Raw genomic sequence first — 25,784 nt, 5'->3', positions numbered from 1 at the left:
CCATGAGATCTCTGAAGTATTGTTCTGCCTGTGGATGTTTGTTATTTGCTCTTAGAATTAAAACTGCTGTCTCTATGGGAGAAGTTGAGCAGCAGCTATTGTTAATTGCACTTAATCTAAGAACAAGTGTTGGTGTTGTTGTGCAATAGTACACATAGAGGATGGCAGTCACTGTAAACAGTTTATAGTGTTGAAATAGTTTAGATTTTAAAGTGAATTTTGATTGCAGACATGTGAGTTAAGTATAACTACTAAAGAGGAGAGTATTACTGGCCTTTTTGTAACCTGTCACATGACCTGATTGTCAATTAACAGAAATGCAATAGTGCATAATACACTGCTCCTTTGGCCGGAGGAGCTTCTGTTGCCTTGATAACTCAAACACATACAATAGATGCAATGCAGTACAGCTAAAATACTTGATATGACACAGGACGTCAGTCTACAGTATATAGTGGATGTATGTTTTTAAATTCTTGCTGGAACAGATTTAATGGTGCGTGGTTATCCAGGCAAGTCTCTGCAAGCATAGTAAATCAAACATGAGTGTGTTTAATATGGGAAAGAGTTTTTCCATGACTTACCTGTGCTTCCGCCCTACAGCACAGATTAAATTTGATTAGATTAGATTAGACATTAAAGGGGCAGAAAGCTTGATTACAGTAGTTTTACAACAGGGATTACTAATGAAACCCTTTAAAACATAAGCTCTGCATAATGAAGTTTAAGTCATACTTCGTTGTAATTGTCCACAGTACACAGTGTAGCATATGAACTCTTGGTCAGACTGAGCCTGTCCCCTCCTTGACTCCTTGATGATTTCAACTGTGGGAGCCGCTGCTGTAACCTGACCTTGCCTCCTCCAGCCACCTGTGCTCGCGTGCTCAGAGAAAACACAGGCTTTTGTGTTGGAGTGAGACGTCCACACAGTAGGGGGTTAACGTACATTAGGCGGCTATGACAGGTGGCATGCTCTTCCTGCGCTGCCCTGCAATAAAGAGCACGAATATGGTCGGGCTGTTGGTGGAACAGCTGCACCTCACTGTCGTGGAGGTGGGGGTAAATCTCTTTCCTGACAAAGACGTCAGAAAAAGACCCCGAAATCTGATTTAAGATGCATGTCTTTTGAAATGTGCAGCGTATGTACGTCTCCTCACAGATTTGAGCCTCAGTCTAAAGTGCACTCTTTGCATGGCAATGGGAGGCCGGGGGGTTGGGGTGTCGTGGGTGATTTTGTTTGTGTAGCTGTGTGCGTTCGTGTAGCACAGTAATCAGTCTGAATCCCGGAGCCTAAAGTGCAACAGCACCCATGTGTCTGTCTGTGAGAGGAGGAACGGCTCAGTCACAGCCCCCAGTGACTGTCTTTACCCGCCGCTGAGACTGGTTAGGAAGGGGGCAGAAGGGGCAGCAGCTCAGCCTGGATGGTGATGTGATGTGAGTTCTTCAGGGTGTGTGGCAGAAGTCGAGTGATGAGTCATTCACTCAGCCCTCTGTGTGGACTTAATGGTTCAAAACTGACCCGTAAGTATAAAAGCTCTTACAAAATTGTTGACATCTGTCGAACAGTGTCATTTTCTGTTTGTTTGTTTTTTTTGGTAAATTAATTGTATTTGGGTATTGATGCCACTTTGTTTGACATTTTGATGTTGATGGTGTAATACATTAGACAAAGACATTATGCTGCTGTGTAGATACAAGTAAATTCAGTGATGTGTTTGCTGATCACATCCTGCCACAAGTGTCGCAATTTAAAATAAAATGATGGAGTGTAAGAGGACGAAAACTTGAAGTTTTCATAACAGCTGTTGCTGGGTGGCCTGTGTGGCAGTTTGGTACGAAGTGAGGTCGGACCAAGGTGTCACATTCCACAGTTTGGTGTGTGTGTGTGTGTGTGTGTGTGTGTGTGTGTGGGTGGGGGTGGGTGGGGGTGGGGTCATCATAAATGACCTCCCATGTATTTACAACAGAGCATGTACATGATCTAATATTGCTTAAATTTAACATAGTTTGGTCTCCAGTTAAGCCCTCCGTGTGTGTGAGCGTGCGCGTGTTCATGCGCGCTTGTGTACGTGAGTGAAATGGACAGCATCAATCTTTCAATCTGAATCCAAACAACGACTGTGTCTGTCCTCCCTCTTAAATCTGTCCTATATTTTTATCTGTTCAACTGCAGTATGATATGACATTGAGAAATGATGAAACTGCAGCTCTCATGTCATCAGACTAATTTGTTCCCTTGATAGTGTTATCAGATCGTGCGCCACCACTGGGACTCGCCTATCTGCTTTTTCAGATCACATAAATATTGTTTACCACAAGTCTGCGTAAGTGAGGCTATTTTAAACTATATGGTTGCTGATGGAAAAACAACAGGAAAGGTTTAATTCTTTTGGTCGTGCAACCGTATTAGTTTAAATGGAGCTAATGTTGTATTGTGCTGCCGACTCTAAACATACTGTAGATACAGTAAGAATGTATGAAGGCCACAGATGGATTTATTTTCATCTTAGCTCAGGGAGGTCAGCACTGTGATCTAGATCACCACAAATTTAAATATACGTTTTGGCTCCAGGATACGCGTTGTTTTCTGTTTATCCCAGTGCAGAAGGGCTTGATCCTGACCTAAATCACCAGGAACACAAACACACGCTGATGCCTCCTCGAGTGGCCACAGAGGAACCACATGTCCACATTCCCAAGCAGGACGTGTAAAGACGGGAAAATATAGATGAAAGTTTGTCACGTGACCAAAAATCCCCTCTGAGTCAGTTAGAAACTTTTTGTCACTGGATTATTATGTCCAAAATGTCAGGATTTGGGATGATCAATGAATGAGGGATTATAAAAGGGAATGGAAAATATACATTGTATATGAGACATTTAAGAACACATGACACAGTGCAGCTTTGAATCTCTTGGAAGAGAGCGTTGAGTAAATGAATCTACAGCCTTGCTGAGAGTAAACTGATACACAGACTTAAATTATTCTGTGTGTGTGTACCATAATTCTCATCTGCTTTCAAAATGATGCTGTAGCTACATTTAGACGGTGATATCATCAACAAATGCATAAATTTTTCTATATATTGTAGTAATTTTCTGGGTGTATAGTTTTATCACAATCATAAGCGTATCAGAGTAGCTGGATTATTCAAAATCCATCCAGTGTTAGTATTGACCTCGTAGTGGAAATAACACCCAGTACACACCTGGAAAAAATAAACTGTACACTCATTTGAATATAATTAGGTGAAAACTGGGGTGCACTGGTGGACTAGGGGTTAACACTCCAGCCTGGAACATGACATTCCCAGTACAAAAGCCTCGGGGGACCTCTTTTTCACATCCTTCCCACTCATTTCCTGTCATCTCTCTGCTATCAACTTCATTTCATTTATTTCTAAAGCTCAAAAACGTCACCATGCTGCCGTGACAGGCACGGCTGCAGCCTCAATTTTCTTGGCCAAAATTATACAGGACTGACTCAAACCTGCTTCGGCGGGCACCCTGCTGCCTCAGTTGGCCGACGCGCCTGCATCATGGACACGTGCCGACCCGAGGCCTTCGTCGACTTCAGCTCGAACCGTTCCGTTGCGCAGTTTCAACCCAATCAGATAAGTAAGAATTAAAAAGAAGGAAAAGGAGAAAAAAGGGAGACATAAAAGACGAAAATGTGCCCTCACTGACAGTGAAACCAGCCCAGTGGGAAAGGCCAGGCAAGCAGAAATTACAGGGTCAGCCATGGCACAAACATTATACGACTGGGAGAGAAAGAGGAGTGTATATTTGCATAGTGCATATGTGAGGTATGTGTGTGTCTGTTTATATAGCAGATTATAGAGTAGATACACACATAAGGCTAAATGTAGGTCTACTGTATATATAACAATACGTGCTGCTACTGGTTCATGATATTGCGTCGCAGTTTACAGTAACGCCTCTGCTTTTTTCGTCACGTGTGCTTCCCAGAAGTTCACTACGTTAAAGTGTAAGTTTCTCTGCCTGCTTCTGTCAACATGAGAGTAACTAACTGTGTGTCTGTGTGAGCCCTCGTGCGGTGACGGCGTGTCCTCTCATCTCTGTTGGGTCATTGTGATGTCTGCCTCTAATGACAAGAGTGTAGTGCTTCCCTCTAAATATAAACCAACCCAATTACCTATCCTCACTACCTCCTCTGTTTACACAGGCTGGCTTAATGTGATCTTCATATTTTCAGACAAAGCGTGCATTCTCATGGAGCGCGTTTTCCAGAACAAGGATTTCCTGTGTTTAGGAGGAGATGGGAAGGAGCTAACATGCTGTCACTTTGCTGCATTCCAGCAGTAAAAACATGCTCGCTTCTCCAGTGTTTCTTGTGTGGCTGAGAGGGTTATCTTGTGCTGCCAGTCAGATGTCATCATCGTTAACTAATGATATAAGTTTATTTTTTCATGTCTTTAAGTTAAAGACATTTGAGTATGCAGGTTTGAGGATGTCATATCTGTCTTATGTAACTGGAAGATGTCCCACATATGTCAGCCCTGTGTAAGGCACAGTTAAAGACTGGGATTCCCCTGACAGTATTCAAGGGGAGCGTCATTGTAGTGAGTGACCTGAGCCACCCATCCTATGCTGATGTCTTCCTTTCTTTTTCCTTTTGAAAAGCAGCAGAATAAGCTGAAACCCTAGTCCATTTGTATTGTCAGGACAAAGAGAGACTATTGTGGCAGGAGGGGTGGAGGGGAGCTGCCGGTGGAGGTAGGGGTGCAAGGGGTCAGGGGGGTGCAGAGAGGAGTTAGTCAGAGTCCGACCCCTGCTGGGCGGAGTGCAGGGTGGTGGGGGTGTGCGGGTCAGGTACTGTTTTTTTTTCTTCTTTTTCTGAATGATGAGCCTGAAGTTGCAGCAGTTTGCATTTATCCAGCTGGAAGAGGCTTCAGCAGCAGGGTGGGGGAGGTTATGCTGGAGGGAGGGAGGCAGGGTGAGTGACGGGGAAGCCAGCGCACTGCCTCTCTCACGCTCCGACAGGAGTTCAGTCTGCTCCAGCTGCCTGCACCACAGCACACCGAGAGAGCAGGAGAGAGAAAAGGCACGGGACCTGTTGATATCACAGAAATGACTCCCAGCACACACACAGTGGATTATATTCGGGATCTTAGCGCTCGGATTTGATGACACAATTTTTTTGCTGCCGTTCGGTGTTTTGTCTGGTGCCTAAATGCTGTCACTGGGCAAAATGCACTCCAGAGCTAAGTCCCGGAGTTGTGACAACTACCTGAGTATTAAGGTACAAGCTTGAAAATGTCTTCAGTCCAGTTTTACTTTGACTTTTTGGAAGTTTCTGTTTCTTTCTGTGTGTTTCTGCATGTTTTAACTGTACTGAGTGTACAGCTGGCTTCCTGGAAACCTCCATCGAACGTGTTGTGTTATTGTGCACATTCTCATGATGGATGTTTTTGTCCCAGCTCGTCGACAGATGATGTTTTGACTTCTTGCTCTGTAGCCAAAACATAGCAGGTAGCTTTTTATACCTGCATAAAGTGAAGGAAAAGAGATATTTGTGCTGATATTTTTGTATTATGTTTTCTCTTATTTTTCAGTAGGAGAACTTAATGCGTAACAGTAAATGTGAAAATGTTTGTAATGTAACAAAACCTTGTCCTCTGCTCCCAGATCTTTGCCTGTTTGTTGTACTCTGCGTTCACTTTGAAGGACATTGGGAGTATCATTCTTTATTGATGGCCCTTCCAAATGTTGAATGACAATTACAACTGATTTTAGTGCATCTCTGCAGTGATTAAAGACAAGTTAAGTGTGCAGTGTTGACAGGGAGCTAAACACTGTAATTGCAAACCAGAGCTCAAAAATACTACATATTTCAAATCCTCAATTGATTTCTTTAGCAGATACAGACATCGACATATTTCAGCAGCGTGCCATCATCAGCAATGGTGGGCTTTTGTTTGCAAAAAGAAAAAGAAAAGTAGAATGAAAACAAGGTCTGATGAACGTCATTTTATCATTTTCAGGGTCAGTGAAATACACAAGTTTGTATCCTCTCTGATAAGTCAGTTTCCTTTATCATCCTCCCACTTATTTGGTATGCAGCCATGCTATATTTACCCCGCAGAGGTATCAGCAGACTTTGTTAGTCTCCTTTGTCTCCTCTGTCACTGCTCTGATTGGTTGAAGGACGTCCATTCCCTTTTTGTCTTTATGCAAAGGCTCATCAAATATGTGACTGTGCACGGGTGTGTCCTGCATACAGAAAATCTACCTATAGGGTCGACAAGGTCTGTCAGGGCTGCTCAGGAACAACATCCTCTCAATGTTGTTTACATCCTGTAGGACAAAGTCATTAGTTGCCGACTGACTTCATGGATCAAGTCTTTCTGATAAGCAGCGTGGGAATCTGGGAAATCATTCCCCATACCCCAAGAGCATACAGTTACATTTTATTTTGTGTAACACATTTAAACGACTGAGCTTGAAAAAACATTCAGGCCTTTCATTTTCCAGTGTACCCTAAAGCCTGATGATTAGCAGATTTTTTTTTCTCTTAGCTGTTGCATTAAAGTCAAGTCTCAGGAAAGTAAATATGAATGAAAGGAGATTCTAAAAAAAAGTAAGTTTTGCTCAAGATAAGTGGGTGGGCCAGTTTATCACCTCCAGACTTCCATTATTGTTGATCTGGCTGTCACCTCACAGACCCAGCTGTGTTTGTCACACAGTCAGCGTGGGCCACTCAGGGGTTAAAGTTTATCTGCTGAGATAACAGTATAACATTTACAAAAGTGCCCTTTTACAATGCCATTCTAACATTATGCTGTGGTCCACTGGAGAATGTGCTCTGTCGTGTTTAAACACAGACAGAGATTAAGTATTTTTGTGTGTGATGTCGTGTGTGTGTGTGTGTGTGTGTTCATGTACAGTTCAGCTTGAGTTTGATACTGAGACATAGAAGAAGTGTGTGTCGTCAGGTGATTGTGGAGCAGTGTTTTGAATTAATAGAGATCTTTGTATTCATATTACTTACTTTGTTGTCTCTGCTTGATGTAACTGACAAAGTTTAAGTTTAGAGGGAGTTATTGGTGCAATGTTCAGATCTGCTGTCTGACTTCATATCCCAGCCCCTCTCCTCCTCTCCTCTCCTCTCCTTGCCTCTCCTCTTCTCATGAGATAGGGTTTCTTTTGGTAATGATCAAAAGCTGAATCAAACTGTAGACTTAGCGGTAGGGTCTCACCAAGCTCCTTTGTTGGCGTCCTGGCACCTGGCAGAGGGCAGGTCTGAGCAACCTGCAGCCTTTGTCAGCTCACTGCCTTTGAGGCTGTTAGTAGGGTGGTTAGTGAGCAGCCTGTATGGGGGCTCCAGGGCTCTCCTGTTACACTCCCCTGGTGGCTTCATGCTCCACTGGACGCCTGGTAGGCAGCGCCTTTTGTGTCCCTGACCCACTAAATGTGTCAGTGACCACCTCTCGCTCACTCTGTCTCTGTAGGTCTCTTTCTTTCTCTGTGATGCACCCCTTCTCTCTTTCTGTTCCTCTGACTTTGATTCTTCCACTTTGCAGTGTGACACATGCTTTAAAAGGTGCTGTACTTTGAGAGTCACCAGCCAATGAAACGTTTGCCCATGGCATATTTGATATCTCTTATATGTTTTACTGGAAAACACCAGGAAAACATAACACAGCTTACAAGCTCTCGCTTAAATTGCAGTATTTGTTCCCACCACAACCTCAGCCATACCTTAATATTAAAGGGAATCAAGCCTCTATCTTTGCCTGCTTCATAGAGAGGCAAAAACCCCGTCATTTAGCCTACTGACTGGCTCTGCGCACCATCTGAACAGCTGGTTTACCAAAGGTGAGACAAAAGTGTCCCACCTGGAGCTTGAAGCCATTAATTACCACCTCAGTCCTCCGTCACACAAGCAGCTGCTTACAAAGACCTGGCATCAGAGAGGGTGGGACTTCCCAATCTGCTCCTGTCCTGGCTGAGGGTCTGAGACTAGACATACCCGACCATACACACTGCATTCCTCTGTGGCTCAAAGCGGATGGGAAGCTCAGCTCTGGTGGCTAAGCTCAGTCGTTGTGCTGAGACATGCAGATATGTCTCCCAATGGCCAGGTAACAAAGCTTCACATGCTTCCTGACAATGGAAACCTATATATGTTGTACCTCATGTAAGTTATTAATCAACAAGGTGACAATGTAACATATAATGGCCGCTACTCTGAATGTAAACATTGTTATGCAGCCATTGTTCAGAAAAAGGGCAGTTTTTGTGTCTGTATTGTACCATTGCATTACCACTCTTGTTCGACAGGTTGAATGGCATTTGATTTATCATTGAGCTCAGGTCTCTGCTATGTCGATTAGTTGTTCTTCAAAACACTATCCTTGTCATAACTACAGTTTTTTTTCTGCCTTGGGAACCTGAAGAGAAACTTGCTGGTCTGTCCTAACTATGTATTGAGGGCTTTCCTCCTATTGTTAGCTTTCCTCCAATAAAACACCATGTTATTCTTCTCCTCCCGGGTGTAACAGTGACTAATGCCCAGAGACATTTTTGTCCCGCTAAAAGCAGGCTGACTGCTAATGGAGGTGGGCGTTTTGTTTCAGGGCACCAACACTGTACAGCACATGCCACTTAAAGAGGCGGAGTACACAATGAGCGCCTTGTAGTAGAGTCGTGGCATGTGTACCAATGCACTGAACTGTACTCACTCTCCTCTAATTGATGGTGCCGAGCTGCTTAGATCAACAGGACAGTTTCTACAAAGAGTGAAACATGGGCTGTCTGACAGGCTCAATTCACCAGGGCACAGGCAATCACTTGATTTCTAAGCATCGTTTTTTACGCACTTTTATTGTAATGTAAATGCAGCATAGACACTCAAGTGAATGCTAGTTGTGGGGAGCTGAGTCCGCAGCCCCCACGTTCTTCAATGTGGTACACAGTTGTCATAGTGTGGGACTTTCCCTGGCATTGCTAGCTATCTGTGTGGTTATCATTGGAGGCAGATGTCTCTATTCCACTGTTGTGTTCCATTCGGGAAAGACCGATAGCTGAGGGATGTTTGGCCTTGGCTCTGACTACTGGGAGGAAGGTCATAGCCTGAACTGTGAACATAACTACAAGACCAGGTCAACCTCATCCAGGACTACTGTAATCCCAAATGTGCCATCTCATTCCTGGACAAGCTGTAAGCAACAGTGTGGGACATGTCATCTGTTCTGGTGGGAACAGGCGGTGGTGGCCCAGGTCATGTAAGGGTCAGATGATAGTTATCAATGACGTGATTATTATTAGTGGGTAACATTGCACCATCCCGGCAGCAACTGGAGCCCAGTCTGGACTTTCCAGTTCTGCTGTTTATGTCCGCTGGCAGTGACGTCACTTTCACCAGGTGTTTCCCCTCTCCTGATGGAAAGACCATCATGGCTGAAATTTCCTGTCATGTTCAAACTTCCTGACTGTCTCGCTAAGTGGGATCATGCTCAGTACTCATGTGTAAATGCTGTAACTGTATGTTTATGTAGTTTAAATGCTTGTACACTAAGCAGATGCCTTGTTATTTGGCCATAGTTGTACAACATTTGTTTGATATTTTTAGCAATGCTCACGGCCCGACTGTAATATTTCAAGAACTATTGAATGGATTACCATGAAATTTTAAATTGGGTCCCAGAGGATGAATCCTACTGACTTCTGTGAGCTCCCAGGGGGTACAAAGGAAAAATCCAAGTGGTCTCAATATGATTAAAGGGAGAAAAACTTTAATGTTTCAAACAAAGATATTTTTTTTTCTGGCTTTTCTCTAATTTTTGATATTTTCTTGTCAAATGCTGGATACTTTCACTTCACAGACTCCACTTTCACTTCACACGTCTGAAATCCTACAAATGAAACTCTCTGAGAGGGAAAAATATTGTTTGGCAAGCCTGCTCCCACGTTCAAAGTGTCACCTGATGAAAGATATCAACCTAAAACCGCTCTTTTTTTTCCCTCAGGACGCTGAGTCTTTGGACAACTGTATCCAGAGCACTTTGTCAGCTCTGTACCGACCCTTCAGTGCCACCGCTGCCACTGTCCTGTGGCAGCTCTTCAGTGTTGTGGAAAGGCAGTACAGAGGAGACGGCCTCCGCTGCCTCATTGACTTCTTGCTTCCTGCCAAGAGGATCCTGCAGATAATCCAACAAGAAACTTGTGTGAGTTGTTGATAGATGTGTCTCCTGATCAAATCAAGGAATCCATCGATGACTTATGTGATTTTATTATTATTTTTTTTTTTTTTTTCCAGAATTCATGTTGAGTTACAACATAGTCAGAGATTTACCTGGAAGTAAAAGGTAGAGAAAGGGGCACAACAAGAACACATGTTTGTGTGCGTCAGGCCTTGGTAGCTCCCTAAACACTTCCATCATGGAACAGTAAACATCTTGAAAGATAAGCCAGACAAAATGTTTGTGACAAAAGAATGTGAGAACTGTGCAGCTGAGTGTGAATATCTTTGCTGAGTGGGAAGCGGGAGCATCAGACTGAGACAGAGTTAATTATTGTTCTGAAAACAAGCTGAAAAGCAGCCATTTTTCTCTGAATAGGGAAACAGAGGCAAACTGTGGTCTTTTTGAGAGGCTGCCATGGACTCTTGGGTCCAAAGTGAAATTCAATATTCTCTCTCACAAGCTTTGATTGCTGTGGGGCTGTATGACCAAAGCACTGAAACTTTATTCCTCTGTATTCATCTCTGCTGTGATTACACTGTGACGATAGCCATAGAGCAATAGTTTCACCTAAGCCTAGCCCCTGAGAACGGCTTGCTGTGCATGAGAGTCTTTGTATTGCAGGCAATATGAGAGGTTTCATAGGAAGACCACATCCTCAGTCTTTGCCTTGACATTCATAAGAGATGAAGAAAGCCAACCCTTGAATGCAGCGTCTTTGCTCTCAGGGTCTGTTTTTATTCTGTCGTGTTGGAGATTTGTGTTCTGGTTGCTGCGAAACTAGACCTGATCAGACAGGTTTTCCTCTTCAGTCGAATGATCGCTGACAGTGATTCATCCAGTACGTCCCATGAAAACATCTTGCCTGTCCATTAAAGTTAAACATGTGTTTGAACACAGCTCCGCAAATGTCAGCTGAAATGATGCAAGTTGTACCACAGCTGACTCATGACACACAGGTGATGATAATCTTTTATGGGAGTGGGGATTGACTGACTTCTGTGTTTTCTCTCAGGTGAGGTTCAGGGGATTGCTCTTCTATCATGAGGGGTGGCCTCTCTGCATCCACGACAAAGTCACCCTGCAGCTCGCCCCTCTGCACAAAGTGCGACTAAAGCAAGGAGACTTCTACCTACAGATAGTTCCTTTAGGCCGCAAGACTGCCAAGCTAGTGATAAAATGTTTGTCAGCCAGTGGACAGGCCATTACAGAAATCCCCATTGCAGAGAGCATGTATGGCAGTGTCTTCACAGCTGAGTTCTTGCAGAATGTAACACGTGACCGAAACCTGCACCCACTACAGAACTGTCTGCTTACCACTGGTACGGCGGTGTACAGGACGCCGTGGAAGAACGTGGTCAACCCCCTGTTTGTCAGCAGCATGTCGGATCCCATCATGCAAGCACACTGTAGCAGAGGTGGCTTCCGTGGCCATCTCAGCACCTGCAGCACCAGTGGATCCACAGGGACTCTGGACAGCCACCGCAGTTCCAGAGAGTCCCTGCACTCTCAGGGAGCTGACTCCATCTTCTCTGAGCCCACCTCCCCAAACCACATGGACCCCAGCAGTGAGACCCACCGTGTCAGGGCGCAGGAAACTGCTACACCCATCATTAAAATTGAAAGATCCACTGAAGAGTGTGGGACAGGACAAGGAACAGGAGATAGTGGTGGGAGAGAGAGAGCCCCAGGGTCCAAGATGCTCTCTTTTAGCACTGACCTCAGTAACCCAGGCCTTCGACACCGTCTTCCAAGGGACTCCGTAGCCTTTGAGAGCAGGAGACTTTTCAGGAAATCTTACATGGAGGCCCTCCAAAACCCCATGAGCCTCGGATCCAGCTCCGAATCCATCCTGGAGGAAAGCCCAGAGCACAGTGCTGGCCTGAGAGAAAGAACGGTGACACCAGGTAGCAGCCCCGACACCCGGACCTCCTCCAGAGAACTCTTATCTCGGAGGCTAGGGAGCCGGGGCTGGCTCAGTGGTGACGACTCTAGGCCCAGCACACCTTTACTTTACTTACAGAGGGGGTTGAGGAGTGCAGAGAGACGGGCAGAAAGACGTTCAAAGTCACTGGAGAGGACGAACAAGGCAGGTCAGGTTAAAGGCCACCGGGAACGATCCTCTTCTGGAGGCTCAGTTAGCATCTCCCCCAAAAAGCTGATGAATGGCTACGCTCTTCGTTTTGGGAAGCTGGATGTCGAGGCAGCTTTTCCTGGCTCTGAGAGGAGAAGCAGCAAAGAGGAGTCAGGTACGCAATGCTGCACTGATGTTCAACCCTTTGAGGTCACAATGTACAAAATCATCCTGAAGTTACTGTCACTCATTTTAGTGTTGGCTTCACCAGAAGTAGAAAGTACCTAAAGAGATTTACTCAGGCAATGTGCTTTTGTGCTGTTTTGAGATATTTGTACTTTACATACATAATTGCATTTTACATTACATTCATTACATTTGATTGTTGACTCTGTGATATAGACCTCTGTTTCTGTTCAAAAACTGTGAGAAACACATCACCGAGCCACACTGATGTAGGAGATGACATGTTCCTTGATAACAGTGAACATGGGCACTGTGGTTTATTTTGAGTTAACCCCGTATTTACCATAGTACTGCCATAAATACCCACTAGAGCATCAAAATGTGTGGTAATCCATGACTGAAAAGTCCACTATAAACAAATTTTCTCCTGTTTCAGCAACATTTGCCATAAAACTATGCACAGCTGTTTGGAGATTGCTTGGCTTTTCTAGAAAATGAAACTATACATTTGTGACCTTTTGTTTGTTTGTTTGTCTAAATTGGAATGAGTGGTCTTTAGGCTGAATGCTGCAAACAGGGTAGGGAAGTGAGAAGGCATTGAGAGACCAATTAAAGCATTGTTGGTTTTGGTCTTTAAAGGATTTGTTGACAATAAGAAAAATAACCTTCAGCATTGACAATCTTGGTTTTCTCCGACAGTGGTTGGGTCACCATGACAGTCCATTATTCATCATTTCTCGCTTATCAAATAATACAACCTCAGGGTGTGAAAGCCAAGTTTCACACTTAATAGCCAGATAATGGTAGTTTCTCACTAGTGTGTGTAATCATACCCTGCAGCAGGGCTGGTTACAACTGAGCTGAGACAGCTCATAACTCCGAAGTGTTAATGCTGTCATTGGTGACAGATTGCTTGTCAGAGCCCTCGTGTATTCTTTGGCACATCCAGGGGACAGGTATGGCCCCACCCTGGAAACCGAACTTTAGTCACAACCCTGTGTTTTCTTTACCACTGTCAGTCTGTTTTTTTGGTGTGTGTTGGTTCATACGGGGTAACTCAGGAAAGCAGCGATGTGAGAGTACCGCCTAGGGAATCATGCTGTTTTTAGAAAACAGAGATTCTTCCGTGAATTGAAATGTGAGGTAAAATCTGAGTTTATTTAAAACTGTTAATCCTAACTCTGAACAATGCCAGGCCATAGCTAAGGCTGTTAGTACTTTTTTTTTTTTTTTAATACAAGCAACCTTATTTATGTTCATATATACATGCGCACCACTCAGCAAAAATACAGTAGTTAAATCACATCACTGTTGCATTCCTGAGATTACCTCAGAGGGGATTGTATTTCAGCTGCAAAGCAGGTTTCCCACAACAACATTTCAAAGGCAGTAAAGGATCTTGTAAACCCTGTAAACCAACCACAGGGACCCCAGCATCCCACAATGAGATGATCCCACAGTGTTATTCGGGCTGGGGGTTGCACTGATCCCAAATGGGTTGCCTCATTTAAAAAAGTTTCCTTTGTGAATTAATCAGCCATTGGGGATCCACGAAAAAGCCTTTTAAACTATGCCTGCCTCTTTGGCGAGTCTATACAGTGCAGAAACACAAGACCTAACTTGCACTGACTCACACCACTGTAAAAAGAAATACCCACAAGGGTTGACGTACTCATGATATGGAGCAGAAACTGCAATATCACAACATTCACCATGATTTATGTGATCAGTAGCTTCAAATTCCAGTGCTCAGTCCAGATTTAGCCTCTTTAACGGCTTAAAAATGTGTCCCGCAGACTACACAGAAAACAGACTTTCACATAGGACAATGCTCAGGAGGCTTTACTCTACATTTGTCACTTCCTCTGAAAACAAAGCAATTTAGGAAACATGCAGCAAACACAGGCCTGGCCACACAGTCGCACAGGAAATGCACTGACTGTTTGAAGACAATAGAGGCTGAGCTGGGAGGGTTTACTGTCACACAACAGAGCAGGACAATACAAGAGGCCTCAAACTGTTTAAAAAGACAACACACAACAGGTGTCCATCAGAAACAGATTCGTAATCACAGATCTGTCGGTGGGGTTGGTTAAATAAAGGCCTATCAAGGTTTTATCTTTATTCTCAAGCAAGGAATTTAGCTTGGATGACTGATGTTTTCAAAGAAGCTAGTGTATGACTGGGCCTTTAAGGATAGCAATGTCGGTCTGCCGCTCAGATGGTCAGTCCACCACTTTGATCCAGGCTGAAATATCTCAGCAACTACGAGATGGGTCGACATGAACAAACATTCACGTTCCTCAGAGAATGAATCCTCAGAAGTCCCTCATCCTCAGCTCTACTCTGTGTTTAGTGCATAACAGCAAATTCTAGCATGCTAACATGCTAAACTAAGATGGTGAACCCTGCAAATAGGCAAGCAGCTAACTGTAAACATAACAACCAGAACAGAGGGCTAATGGTTGTTTTTATTAGCAAATAATCTGATAATTATTTCCAATTATTTCAATTGATTAATTGTTTTGTCTAGAAAATAGTGAAAAATGCTAATTACAATTTCCCAGAGTCCAGTGTGACATTTACTATCAAGTATGACAGAGAAAAGCTTTGCATAAGAGTTGCTAAAAACAGAGATTCTTTAGCATTTTAGTTTGAATAATGCCAGATTAAAATGACTAGAAATTAAAAGAAGTCATTCATGAAATAACTGTTGCAGCTCTACTGTATAATGTGCATACTGTGGTATCCATTTTGCTGCTGCTGTTGACATTCTTCCTTGGCCAAACCTCAGTGAAGTATCCAGTTAGGCATACACAGACATGCACTCTGTGTGTGTGTGGATTTGCATGCTGTTTCGCCTCCTCGGGAATAGGCTCAAGACTATAAACTGTGGTACCACTTGGGAATGTCTGGAGCAGCATTCCTTTTAACAGAGCCTCAAGGTATGGAAAGCTGAAGTGGAGGATGTGAAGATGTGAGAGCCTAATAACGCCAGAGTTACCTGTGAGTCAGGCTGGATAAACACCTGGTCTCCATGATGAGTCAGTGTGAACTCACTACTACAGTGCACCACTAATAAAGATTTGTTTTATGAGGTATTACGATGAGGTACTGAGGTGAAAGGAAGCGTCTAATTTCTGTTGCTTGCATTGTATTTTTATACACTTGTTGTCCAGTAAATATCACAATTAATAGATTTGTGCTCACTATTTATAATTATTTCTACAGGACAACGTGGTGACACTATCAGCAGTGAGAGCAGGCGGCACAGGCATAGTGGAGAAGAGTTACACAGTCCTAAAGCTGCCAACGGGACGGCCATGAGGTTGGCTTCGGTATCGTGTTCTTCCTATGAGAGGAACTCAACCCTCGCCAGACTGGTGTCAGATGTCAATCAAGAGCTGCTTACATCGGGGGCTGTCATCTTGCCAGGTAGGAGACGAGCGATTCAGATACAGCTGATATTATCTGCTTTCACACTCGTTTGCTCTCAGCACTATTAGTTTCTTGTCCCACTCAGAGACTAACTTTGACATCATGAGAGTGAACTGCCTAAAGCTTCGACAGTCTTGACCTAGAATGTGATAGTAGACATATGAGTGGTTAGTGACCCCCCTGCTGGCCTTCTCTCTTCCAGGAAACATGGATCGCAGTGGGAGGGCAGTGCTGCAGGTGTGCACAAGGGCTCAGGTGTGGGCGGGTGAGAGTTGCACGGTCAATGACCTCACCTGTTTATTGGGCTACTACTACCACACGCTGCGGTAAGTCACACATACTCAGGATTTTTTTCTTTCACACCTCGTCGTTTACCCCTGAGGTGAACGTGACTGCTGTCCCGTGCAAACTTTATTATATTACGTTCTACAGCTGATAGATAAATGAAAAAGTTAGTATTTTTAGATTATGCATTATTTGTTTATACATTGCAGTTTTTTTGTAAAGCAGTATAACATACATTCACCAAGACTGCACAAAATCAGTGTTTTACATCCATGTCGCTAAACTCATCTACAAATGTCACAAAATAATCAGATACTTCTGTGTTCAGCTTTTTCCTCACTTATCAGACAATGCCAAGCTCAAAGCTTGTACAAAAACTACAAGCAATGAGTTGTCTGTCTCAGAAAGTGTACCAACTGTAATGCTTTGGTTTCAGGAAAGAAAGGCGTGATCAAGGTCTATCTGTTGTAATAGATAGCAGGAGGCAGCAGCCTGTTCCAGCTCTGTTGTCATCTCTGTCTGAATTGCAGGTGAGCCCACAGTGGAAAATATGTAATTACCTTCCAACACACGCCCAAAGAGCTTTCAGGCCCTGCTGAATCTCTGTTGTCCTCTGAGATGTAATGCTGTGCCTCTCTGGGTCCCACTATGACATTCCTTACACGTTTCTTATTGCTCGACCTCTCAGTCTCTGACACAGTTTGGTTTTTTTTTAAAGAGGCACACCTTTGAATTTGTACTGACTGCAGTTCCAAGACATTTTTCTGAAAAAGCATGCCCTCTGGGCTTTTGTGGAGAAGCCTGTGCTTACTTGTCTGTTTTTAACCACACACTGGGAACGGGCTGGCTGCAGCCAACTCGCAAGAGACATATCATCATGTTGTGATGATGAGTTTCTTACTTGATGTAAGGACGATAATTCTTTAAACCACAACACCTATATTAGAAGTCAGATTGTCCAGCTGTTCGTGTAAAAAATCTACATGTATTATCGTTTATTTTCTTCATTTTAAGTGACTATCAAAATTGCTTGTGCATGTGTTCCTCAGGCATTAGTACCAAATGCACTTTACTCGATTCTGTTCTTGGTGGACAAGGAGGCAGCAGCCAAACCTGAGAGAGACATCAATGTACAGGTAAATAAAGGCTCTTGCTGTCAGATGGATGACAGTTATTTCAAATGAAATGATGTGTTCACGTTTTTGAAGGATATATTGAAGCAGATTTCATAAATACTTCACAAGAGGTCAGAGTTGATAAGCTTATTTGTGACTGGATTCAGGTTTGATAAATTCCTATCTAACCATGATGACACAGATTGGAGGTGAGCAAGAATTGGCATGTGGGTAGTTAATGGTTAATGTTGCCGTAGCTTTGAAGAGGGATGGCGAAGTAAAACTGAGGCCGAGTGTGTGACTTTGTGCTCTTCTTGCCACAGACTGAGACACTGTCATCTCTGAAAGCCCTCCTGAAGCACATCGACCAAACTCAGCTGACACGAGACCTGGAGGGCACCTTCCACTACGACCACAACCACTGGATCCACTTCAGGCAGGTGGGTGCGACAAAGGCCAACACTGTTGTTTAAACATATGTACACTTAACTGAGAGCTTGACGAGAATGGGGATATCTTTTTCACTTTGCACTTTTAGATTGTCATCATTCAGAAGAAAAAAAAAGAAAATTATTTTCCTTGTTGCCAAAGTTTCATACAGTTTCAAGAAATGGCTTCCCCAGCCCAGTTGAGACACATATGTGATAATGCTTTTCTTGAATCAACCCCCTTGAATTTCAGGCAGGGACAGGAGCCAATCGTTTACTTTTTTGCAGAACATCCTGCAGATATCTAAGAATGACCAAGGGCTCCAGTAATTACCGATACTCTGACACTGTTAAAAAACTTCTCTTTTCTGTCTCTCTCCTAGAAAATTGAACCATTTGCCAGCAGTTGCAGTGCAGCCATCTCCTCCCTCCAGGAGTCTATCAGCACACTGAGCAACAGCAGCAACCTGAAGACCTCGAAGGTCAGACCCACCCCCTGCAGGCCGTCTGACCTTCTGATTTATGTGTCTCCACTGACACACAATAGCTCTCTGCCGGCTTTTTTCCTTCTAACTGGAGTAAACAGCTCAGGAGTTGGTTTTATGGCCAACATTTGTGATCTTTGTGCCTGTCAAGGTCAATAACATTACCAGGATTTTGTTTGGAGTTTGAAATAAAGAAGATGTTTCACTTCATTTGTGTTTGCATCCACTGCAAAATTGTATCCACTCATTTGATTTTATTCACCACCATGCATGTTTGGTTCAGGAGGTGTCTGAGGTGATGGAACAGCAGAGGGATCTCATGAAGTGTGTACTAGAAGACACTCGCCTGAACAGACTGCGTTTAGAAGGAGGCACTGTCCTTGCCCGCATCAGGAGGGAAGAGGCCTGTGAGAATGAAAACTACAGGTACTCTAGGGCGGACTCTCAACCACGTTAGACTGCTCAATATGAGTAAAAATGATAATAGAATAAACTGTTCACAACCTGTTTTGCCCTGTTATTGTTTTCTTTGTCCATTTAGAGATGCTGTCGACATGTTGAATGCACTGTACAACCAAGTAGATGAAGAAGTCCATAAACTTGTGATCCTATCCAACAAGTCTCAGAAACAGTTAGAGAACCTGTTGGAGGTACGCAAGTTTGAAGAGCAAACACAGCAGGTAAGCTTGAACTCTTCCATCCTTGACAGTGTCATCTGTGCTGCAGATTTCCTGCTGCTTTTCTTCGCTCTTGACCGAATGGGATCCTCAATCAATAAACAATCCCAAATCCTTCTCTTTCCAGGTCAAACTCTGGTTCAGTGGAGAGGGAGAGAAGCAACTCACTCCTCTGGAATCGCTAACTCTGTCTGCGGCCAAAATTAAGGAGATGAGAGAGAGCTTGGAGCAGTTTCTGGAGGAGTCAGTGGTAAATAGAGCCATTTCATTTTTTTTAACACATTGCTCCTGGACCACAGAAGATAGTCAGTGCTGAATTGATCAGTTTTGCCCTTATCCTCACAGCACCAGCAGAGGCATGGCCTGCAGCTGGTGAAAGAGTCTCCAGAGTCCCTTCCGGGTTCTGTCCTCCTTGACTTTAAGCAACATCTGGGCTCCATCTTAAGCAGAGTGGAGAGGAGGAAGGCCCAGCTAGACATCCTGACCAACCTGTATGAATTCTATGACTCAGTAAGTATTAAAATCTAATGTTAATATCCTGACTTCAGTTATGTTACATTTTACATTTTACTACTTGTGTAGGGGTTACAAGCAATAGCATAAAACATGGACAGTTGCATTAGCAGGACTCCTTCACAACTGAGGCATATTTCGAGGGGATTTTTTTCAGGATTAACCCTTCTGTGCATCGAATTATGATTAAAAAGTAGATGAACTGCTCTTTCAAATGTGCAGGCAAACCAATGGATGGAGCACTGCAAGGATTATTTTCATCACCTGAGTCTGGACAGTACAGGTGTCAGCCTTTCCTCATCTGTGGTGCAGATCCTGCAGGATTACTACGCCGAGGCATCCAAGTTCTCCATGGACAACTTCAGCACCCTCAATGACATGGTGATCTCCTTGGAGAGTCCCCAGCAGCTGCAGCAGTGGAATACAGTGTGGCACAAATGTCAGCAGACCAAACAGCAGTTGGAAGAGGCTTTAGCCCGAGCCACCACAGCAGCCCCGATCTCCACAGCTGGTGATCCGGTGACTGCAGAAAGTCAGACTGCCTCTCCAGAACTGCATGGAGCTAACGCATGTGTGCTTTTACCTGGGGCAATTACACCCTTACCTTTTGAGGACAACAAGCCTCACTCTGCTGAGCCTTTCTCCAAGAGCCCCACCAGTTCAGTCTCCTCCTCTTCGCATTTCATTTTCCCCACCGACTGTGACAGCAAACTGAGGCAGAGTCCGTCTATGTTTGACGACACGGACAGCGACTGCACCGTCGACTCAACCATCTCCTGCCAATCGGAGCCCGTCTACTCCGGGGCCGCCCGCCTCCGCAAGCAGCCAATGAAGAAGATCATGAAGAAGACCATGAGCTATGAGCTGACCCCAAGGGACAGTGGTCACTCAGATGTCAGCCACATTCATGGCTACACGGGTGTGTATATCAAGGGTTTGGAGGTGGCTAATAACGTGTCTGCAGAGAAGAAGCTGCAGAGGCCCGATGTGACGAGCCCCGCGTTAGGACGCAGCAGCAGCATGTCTACGCCCTCCAGGGTCCACGTCAGACGCAGTGACGGAGATGGCAAGAAACAGAGCAGGTGAGGGAGCGAAACACTGATACTAAACATAGACTCTGCATGTATGTGGTTAATATGTGTAGAAATGTATACAACATGGACATTAGCCACCCGCTGAGAAAAGCTGTCGAGAACAGGAACAGGAGGGCATCATGTGCTTCCTCTGGGGTAATGCAGTTTATTTAGAACCTGATTTGGAGAGGACAGAAAAGAGCACCGGCTGCTTGTGAGAAGTGCTGGTGTGCAAGAAAAGTCAAGGTACACCAAAGAGAAAAATGCAGAAGTGCCGATACTGCATACTGGTAGGTAATGGTCCACTTCGAGCACTGCCACCCATTTTACTATATTAAAGTCATCATATTATATCTGTTATAGATCTATATTGATACTAATTAGGGCTGCGACTAACAATTATGTTGATTATTGATTTATGGAGGTTTATTTTTGCAGTTTATCTATGAAACGTATAATGAAATAATGCTGTGAAAATCCTGCATGCCTGCTTGATAAATGATATAAAACAACTGCTCAATCATCAAAAATAACAAAAGCTTTTTATTGATTACCTAAAGTTGTTTGGTATTATACTAATCATTATACCAAGGCACTTCAAACATCCTAAATACTCAGTGCCATGTCTTTTTGTTCACCAGTAAAGTGCAGCACATCATGGATGAGATGATTTCCACAGAGAGGGAGTATGTCCGCTCTCTCAGCTACATCATTGAGCACTATTTCCCTGAAATGGAGCGCCTGGACTTGCCCCAGGACCTGCGGGGAAAGCGCAGCATCATTTTTGGGAATGTGGAGAAGCTGTGGGACTTCCACAGCCAGTACTTCCTGAAGGATCTGGAGTCATGTGCCCACTCCCCGCTGTCCATCAGTAGCTGTTTTCTCAGACATGTGAGTCCGGACAGTCAGTCGCTGTGCCCTGAGGCGGCTTGCTGGCAGCTTATAAACAATGCTGAGGTCCAGTGTCTCCCAATAACAGTGACTGATGTCACAATGCAGCACAATGTTTACAGTGAAGTGTCAGGGTTTCACTATCACACTGCTCCATTACATATAGAATATAACTGCTGGAGGAACCCATATGACTGCACTTACAGTCTCTTGTGGGTTGAATCATTCATAGTGTTTGGCAAAGTGACCTGAAATGTCTACATTTCACTGCAGTCAGTGTTATAACTTGTCAATTTTGTGTGCAGGAGGATCAGTTTGGAATGTATGCTCTGTACAGCAAGAATAAGCCCCAGTCCGACGCTCTGCTCAGCAGCCACGGGAACGAATTCTTTAAGGTGCGTCTGGAAAGTCTGGCTCTGGTTAAATATGTTGAATTTCATCCACATCACATTAATGGAGCTGCTCAGTTTTTTCAAATGTAAAATGTGCCACACAGTTTTGTGCCAAAAACTCTTTTATGGTAGATGTTAATATTGGCCTAAAAACAGTATCTCTCAGGCAAACACAGGTGCCCTGAATCAACATCAAGCAGCTAAAGGCTAGTAAACAATATTCAAGATAACAGGACTGACCCACAGTTTGCATGATCCACAGCATATTTGTGATATTTGCACAAGTAAGCCCATGTTCAAAAGACCTTTAGAATAAGTACAAATGCCACAATAATGATCCTCAACGTCTCTCTCCAGAATAAGCAGATGGAGCTCGGGGACAAGATGGACCTGGCGTCCTACTTGCTGAAGCCCATCCAGAGGATGAGTAAATATGCACTGTTGCTCAAAGACCTGATCAAGGAGTGCAGTCAGTCCCAGGAGCAGGAGCTGAGCGATCTCCGCACGGCAGAGGAGATGGTCAAGTTTCAGCTTCGCCATGGCAATGATCTGCTGGCTATGGATGCTATTCGGGGCTGTGATGTAAGTAGTAGTAATGGGAAGAGAAGCCTGTGCTACTGTGATGAGTATTTTGATGTCACCACAAACACCAAATACTACTTAACATTACTATCAGGCAGTCTTGTACGCCAGAGGTCATTAAAGCTATTTTTGAATGAGTCATCTTGTTATGGATGGAGCGGAGTGAGGTCAGGAATTGGATTGTTCCCTCTGACGCATTCCAACGATTGCGTTTCCCCTCCAGGTGAACCTGAAGGAGCAGGGTCAACTCCGCTGCCAGGATGAGTTCATCGTCTGGTGCGGACGGAGGAAATACCTCCGCCACGTCTTCTTGTTTGAAGACCTCATCCTCTTCAGCAAGACCAAAAAGATTGAAGGAGGATATGACATTTACATCTATAAACAGTCCTTCAAAGTAAGAATTTGTTGTTTGAGGAGGATTTTTATGACAGTTTGTGCTATGTGCTATAATGACAGTTCATTTCGTTTTTTATTCTTTTCTATGTAGACAGCAGAGATAGGCATGACTGAAAATGTTGGCGACAGCGGCCTACGTTTTGAGATTTGGTTCCGTCGGAGGAAGTCACAGGACACATTTATACTCCAAGCCGGCTCGGCGGAGGTCAAGGCTGTGTGGACTGCCATCATAGGGAAGATTCTGTGGAGGCAGGCGCTCAGGAACAGAGGTGTTTTTAATTGGGATTTTGATCTGAATATCAGTGTGGCGAATGCTCACACCTTTTATCTCATGTGCATAGCTTTTTATTTATTTTCATTAAAGATTGGTTTTCATGCCTTTCAGCGTTGCGCATGCAGGAAATGGTGTCCATGGGAATTGGAAGCAAACCTTTCATGGACATCAAGCCAAGCGATGCAGCTATCAGTGACAGAGCCATTGACTATATCATGAAAGGGTCAGGTGAGCTGTTTTTGCCTCAGTAATATTTCCCTCCCTCTCTGTCTGACCGTCCTCTTTTGTCGCATGTTCGTAATAATGTTGTCTTGCTCACACGTGTTTTAATGCCAGGAATATTTTGAGATTTGCGTCAAGTTAACACGGCTGATGTAATCGAAGACGCACCGATTTGAAGTCATTACCGCTGCAGTGTCAATTGTCATCACGAGCAACCACAGGAAATTTCCTACTTTCTTGCCTCTTTTCGTCCCTCCTGTGATCTCACAGCTCAGTGTGTTTGTCTCTCTCTCGACAGAGTCTAGGACCAGGGCATCCATCGCCGTGTCTTCGTTTGAACACGCCACTTCCTTCAAGAGACCTCACTCCACCATCTCCAACAGCAGCACCTCCTCCTCCAGCAGCCAGTCGTCCTCCTCCCTGCTGGGCTCACTCAATCTCCATCTTTACTCCTCGCCCTCTCACCCACACACACATCCGTACCCAATGACCGGCGTTCCCTCCTTTGCCCAGTGGCCCTATGATTGCATAGAGGAGGATGAGCTGGAGCAGGACACTGGCAGCCAGCCCTCCATGAGTGAGTGGCTATTTTTCCCATTATTTTCACTGAAGAAAAAAAGTCAGGGAATGATTCTATGTTCATTTTGATGATCAGATAAGTGGTAAACATCAGATATAGTAAAATTCTGGGTGAAAATACGATTTTAGAAATGCTGTTTTCAGTATAAACACTATTCACAGTAGACTTGACTTTTTCGACGCTTAGCAACACAAAAAGACCCTTCAGTGTAAAAATGAAAACAGATCTCTTCAATTAATTACAAATATAAAATACAAAATACTCATTTGCATAAGTATTCACCCACTCCAAGTCGGTGCTCACAAAGCAATAAAAAGCAGATAAATGAAAAGATAACACTACTGCACTGGAGACATGCTTCAAGATAATAAAACAAACTATAGTAATAAAATGACACAAATTAAACAAGAAAATAAAAAATATATTGTGAGCCTTAAAGTCTTCATGTGTAGCAGTTGGAGGTTTTACTGTCTGTCACCGTGTCTTCTCTGCTTCTACCACTTGGAGTCGCCAAAGTCTGAAAAGTTCAAATCCTAAACCCGGCCGCTTCAGGAGTGCACAAAAGACAAAGCCAAAACAAACTTACTGCCCGGGCACTGGCTGAACTTCCTTGAACTGCTACCTAAATAGGAAATTAATGGAGGTGTGTGCTGCTTGAGCCAGTATTACAGTATTAATGTATCTTTTCTCTGTGTTGTGGGGCAGTCACTGAGAGCTCAGAGACATCTTCCCAGTGTACCTCCAGTGACAGTGTAACAGGGCTGAGCACCCTCACTATACCAGGGCACTCTGGTATCGTCACAGACTCCTACAACAACAACAACAACAACAACGACCCCCCCTCGTTCCTGTGCACCTCCACACCTCCCTCCTCCATAGTGTCTCCTTCAATATTCCAGAAAGAGGAAGACCTCCAACCCCAGGGCACGAAGTTCATCACAGCAGTGAGTATTTCATTACCTTTTTTATTATCTTTTGCTTAAATGGCCTGATGTTGTGCACCACGTTGTGTCATGAGAGGGTTTTTTGAGGATTATTAGATAAACTGTAGCTGCAGTGACACCATTGCTGTTTTGTGGCTCTCTCTCAATTCCTGTGTTTGAGTTTAAGCCTACCTTTATACAAAGGTGTGAATACTTCACCTCAGAACATTCTGCATGTATTTTGTCTTTCTGTCCTGGTTCCTTGTGTTAAATGTTAGTTGGTTTAGGGACAATGAATCTCATGAAGTACTTCCCTTTTTCACACTATTCATATCTTTTCCCATTTTTCTGATTCCATCAGTGTCTTTTTTTATTGAAAGAGAGGTAGTGTACTTGATATAATGTATTGTACTTATTTTGTACCTTTACATCTTCCCCAACTTGATCCCATACTATTTTTATGTTTTTTCCTATTGACGCTGCGAGGGTCCTTTAGCTTTGCCTTCATCTACTAGTACGAGAAACTCAGCCCAAAATCAACAGAGTAAAAGGCATTAAAGTCTTGGGCTGGTGATTTTATTTATTTATTTTTTTGCCAGAACATCTAAAAGTTTGCACTTCCTGTCATCATATCATTCTGAAGTTCTCCTGCTTTGTGAATGTAATTTTTGCATTGGTCTTCATACACAAAGACAACAAAGATGAGAAAGGATTGTCATTCGAAATGTTTTAGCACCATGTTTATTATTTGTCTAAAGCCAGAAACATATTTTGTGATTTTACAGCCTGATCACAACCCCAATTTGGCTCTGATGATCAATTTTTTAAAAATTGTTTCAAGTCTGTACTGATATGTGGTCATATGCTTAAGTTCAGGATTCATACATCTCACCTCACCAGGTCAGTTAGTGTTGCTGCAATCATAGTGAGCATGTTTGGCTTTTCCACCTGTAAATTGTGGTCTGAAGTCTGAGAATGAACTTGTACCTCATGTGGAGAAAATTGTCATCAGCAGACACTTTTTTCTTCTTTCCGTTCACACGTT

General features: G+C 43.8%; 1 protein-coding gene across 5 annotated transcripts in view; it reads left to right on the top strand.

Annotated features, from left to right (window-relative positions):
* plekhg4b (pleckstrin homology domain containing, family G (with RhoGef domain) member 4B) overlaps window positions 1-25,784 on the top strand; it is a 48,351-nt gene that overhangs the window by 4,622 nt on the left and 17,945 nt on the right. For 2 of the 5 annotated variants that reach the window (XM_076737877.1, XM_076737876.1), the window contains exons 1-22: window positions 5,065-5,263; window positions 9,993-10,190; window positions 11,221-12,454; window positions 15,697-15,900; window positions 16,106-16,229; window positions 16,625-16,718; window positions 17,238-17,324; window positions 17,627-17,743; window positions 18,115-18,213; window positions 18,500-18,642; window positions 18,758-18,896; window positions 19,021-19,143; window positions 19,239-19,403; window positions 19,629-20,488; window positions 21,121-21,370; window positions 21,676-21,765; window positions 22,120-22,344; window positions 22,568-22,738; window positions 22,832-23,009; window positions 23,126-23,242; window positions 23,535-23,813; window positions 24,522-24,760. In XM_076737877.1, the coding sequence (XP_076593992.1) occupies window positions 5,195-5,263; window positions 9,993-10,190; window positions 11,221-12,454; window positions 15,697-15,900; window positions 16,106-16,229; window positions 16,625-16,718; window positions 17,238-17,324; window positions 17,627-17,743; window positions 18,115-18,213; window positions 18,500-18,642; window positions 18,758-18,896; window positions 19,021-19,143; window positions 19,239-19,403; window positions 19,629-20,488; window positions 21,121-21,370; window positions 21,676-21,765; window positions 22,120-22,344; window positions 22,568-22,738; window positions 22,832-23,009; window positions 23,126-23,242; window positions 23,535-23,813; window positions 24,522-24,760 (5,205 nt within the window). In that variant the 5' untranslated portion in view covers window positions 5,065-5,194. Of the gene's footprint in view, window positions 1-5,064; window positions 5,264-9,992; window positions 10,191-11,220; window positions 12,455-15,696; window positions 15,901-16,105; window positions 16,230-16,624; window positions 16,719-17,237; window positions 17,325-17,626; window positions 17,744-18,114; window positions 18,214-18,499; window positions 18,643-18,757; window positions 18,897-19,020; window positions 19,144-19,238; window positions 19,404-19,628; window positions 20,489-21,120; window positions 21,371-21,675; window positions 21,766-22,119; window positions 22,345-22,567; window positions 22,739-22,831; window positions 23,010-23,125; window positions 23,243-23,534; window positions 23,814-24,521; window positions 24,761-25,784 lie in introns of those variants that run through there. The other 3 variants (XM_076737880.1, XM_076737881.1, XM_076737878.1) reach the window with 2 other exon arrangements.

Source organism: Chaetodon auriga, chromosome 8, assembly GCF_051107435.1.
Source record: "Chaetodon auriga isolate fChaAug3 chromosome 8, fChaAug3.hap1, whole genome shotgun sequence".
NCBI lineage: Eukaryota > Metazoa > Chordata > Actinopteri > Chaetodontiformes > Chaetodontidae > Chaetodon > Chaetodon auriga.
This window is presented reverse-complemented; position numbering and strand designations above follow the sequence as displayed.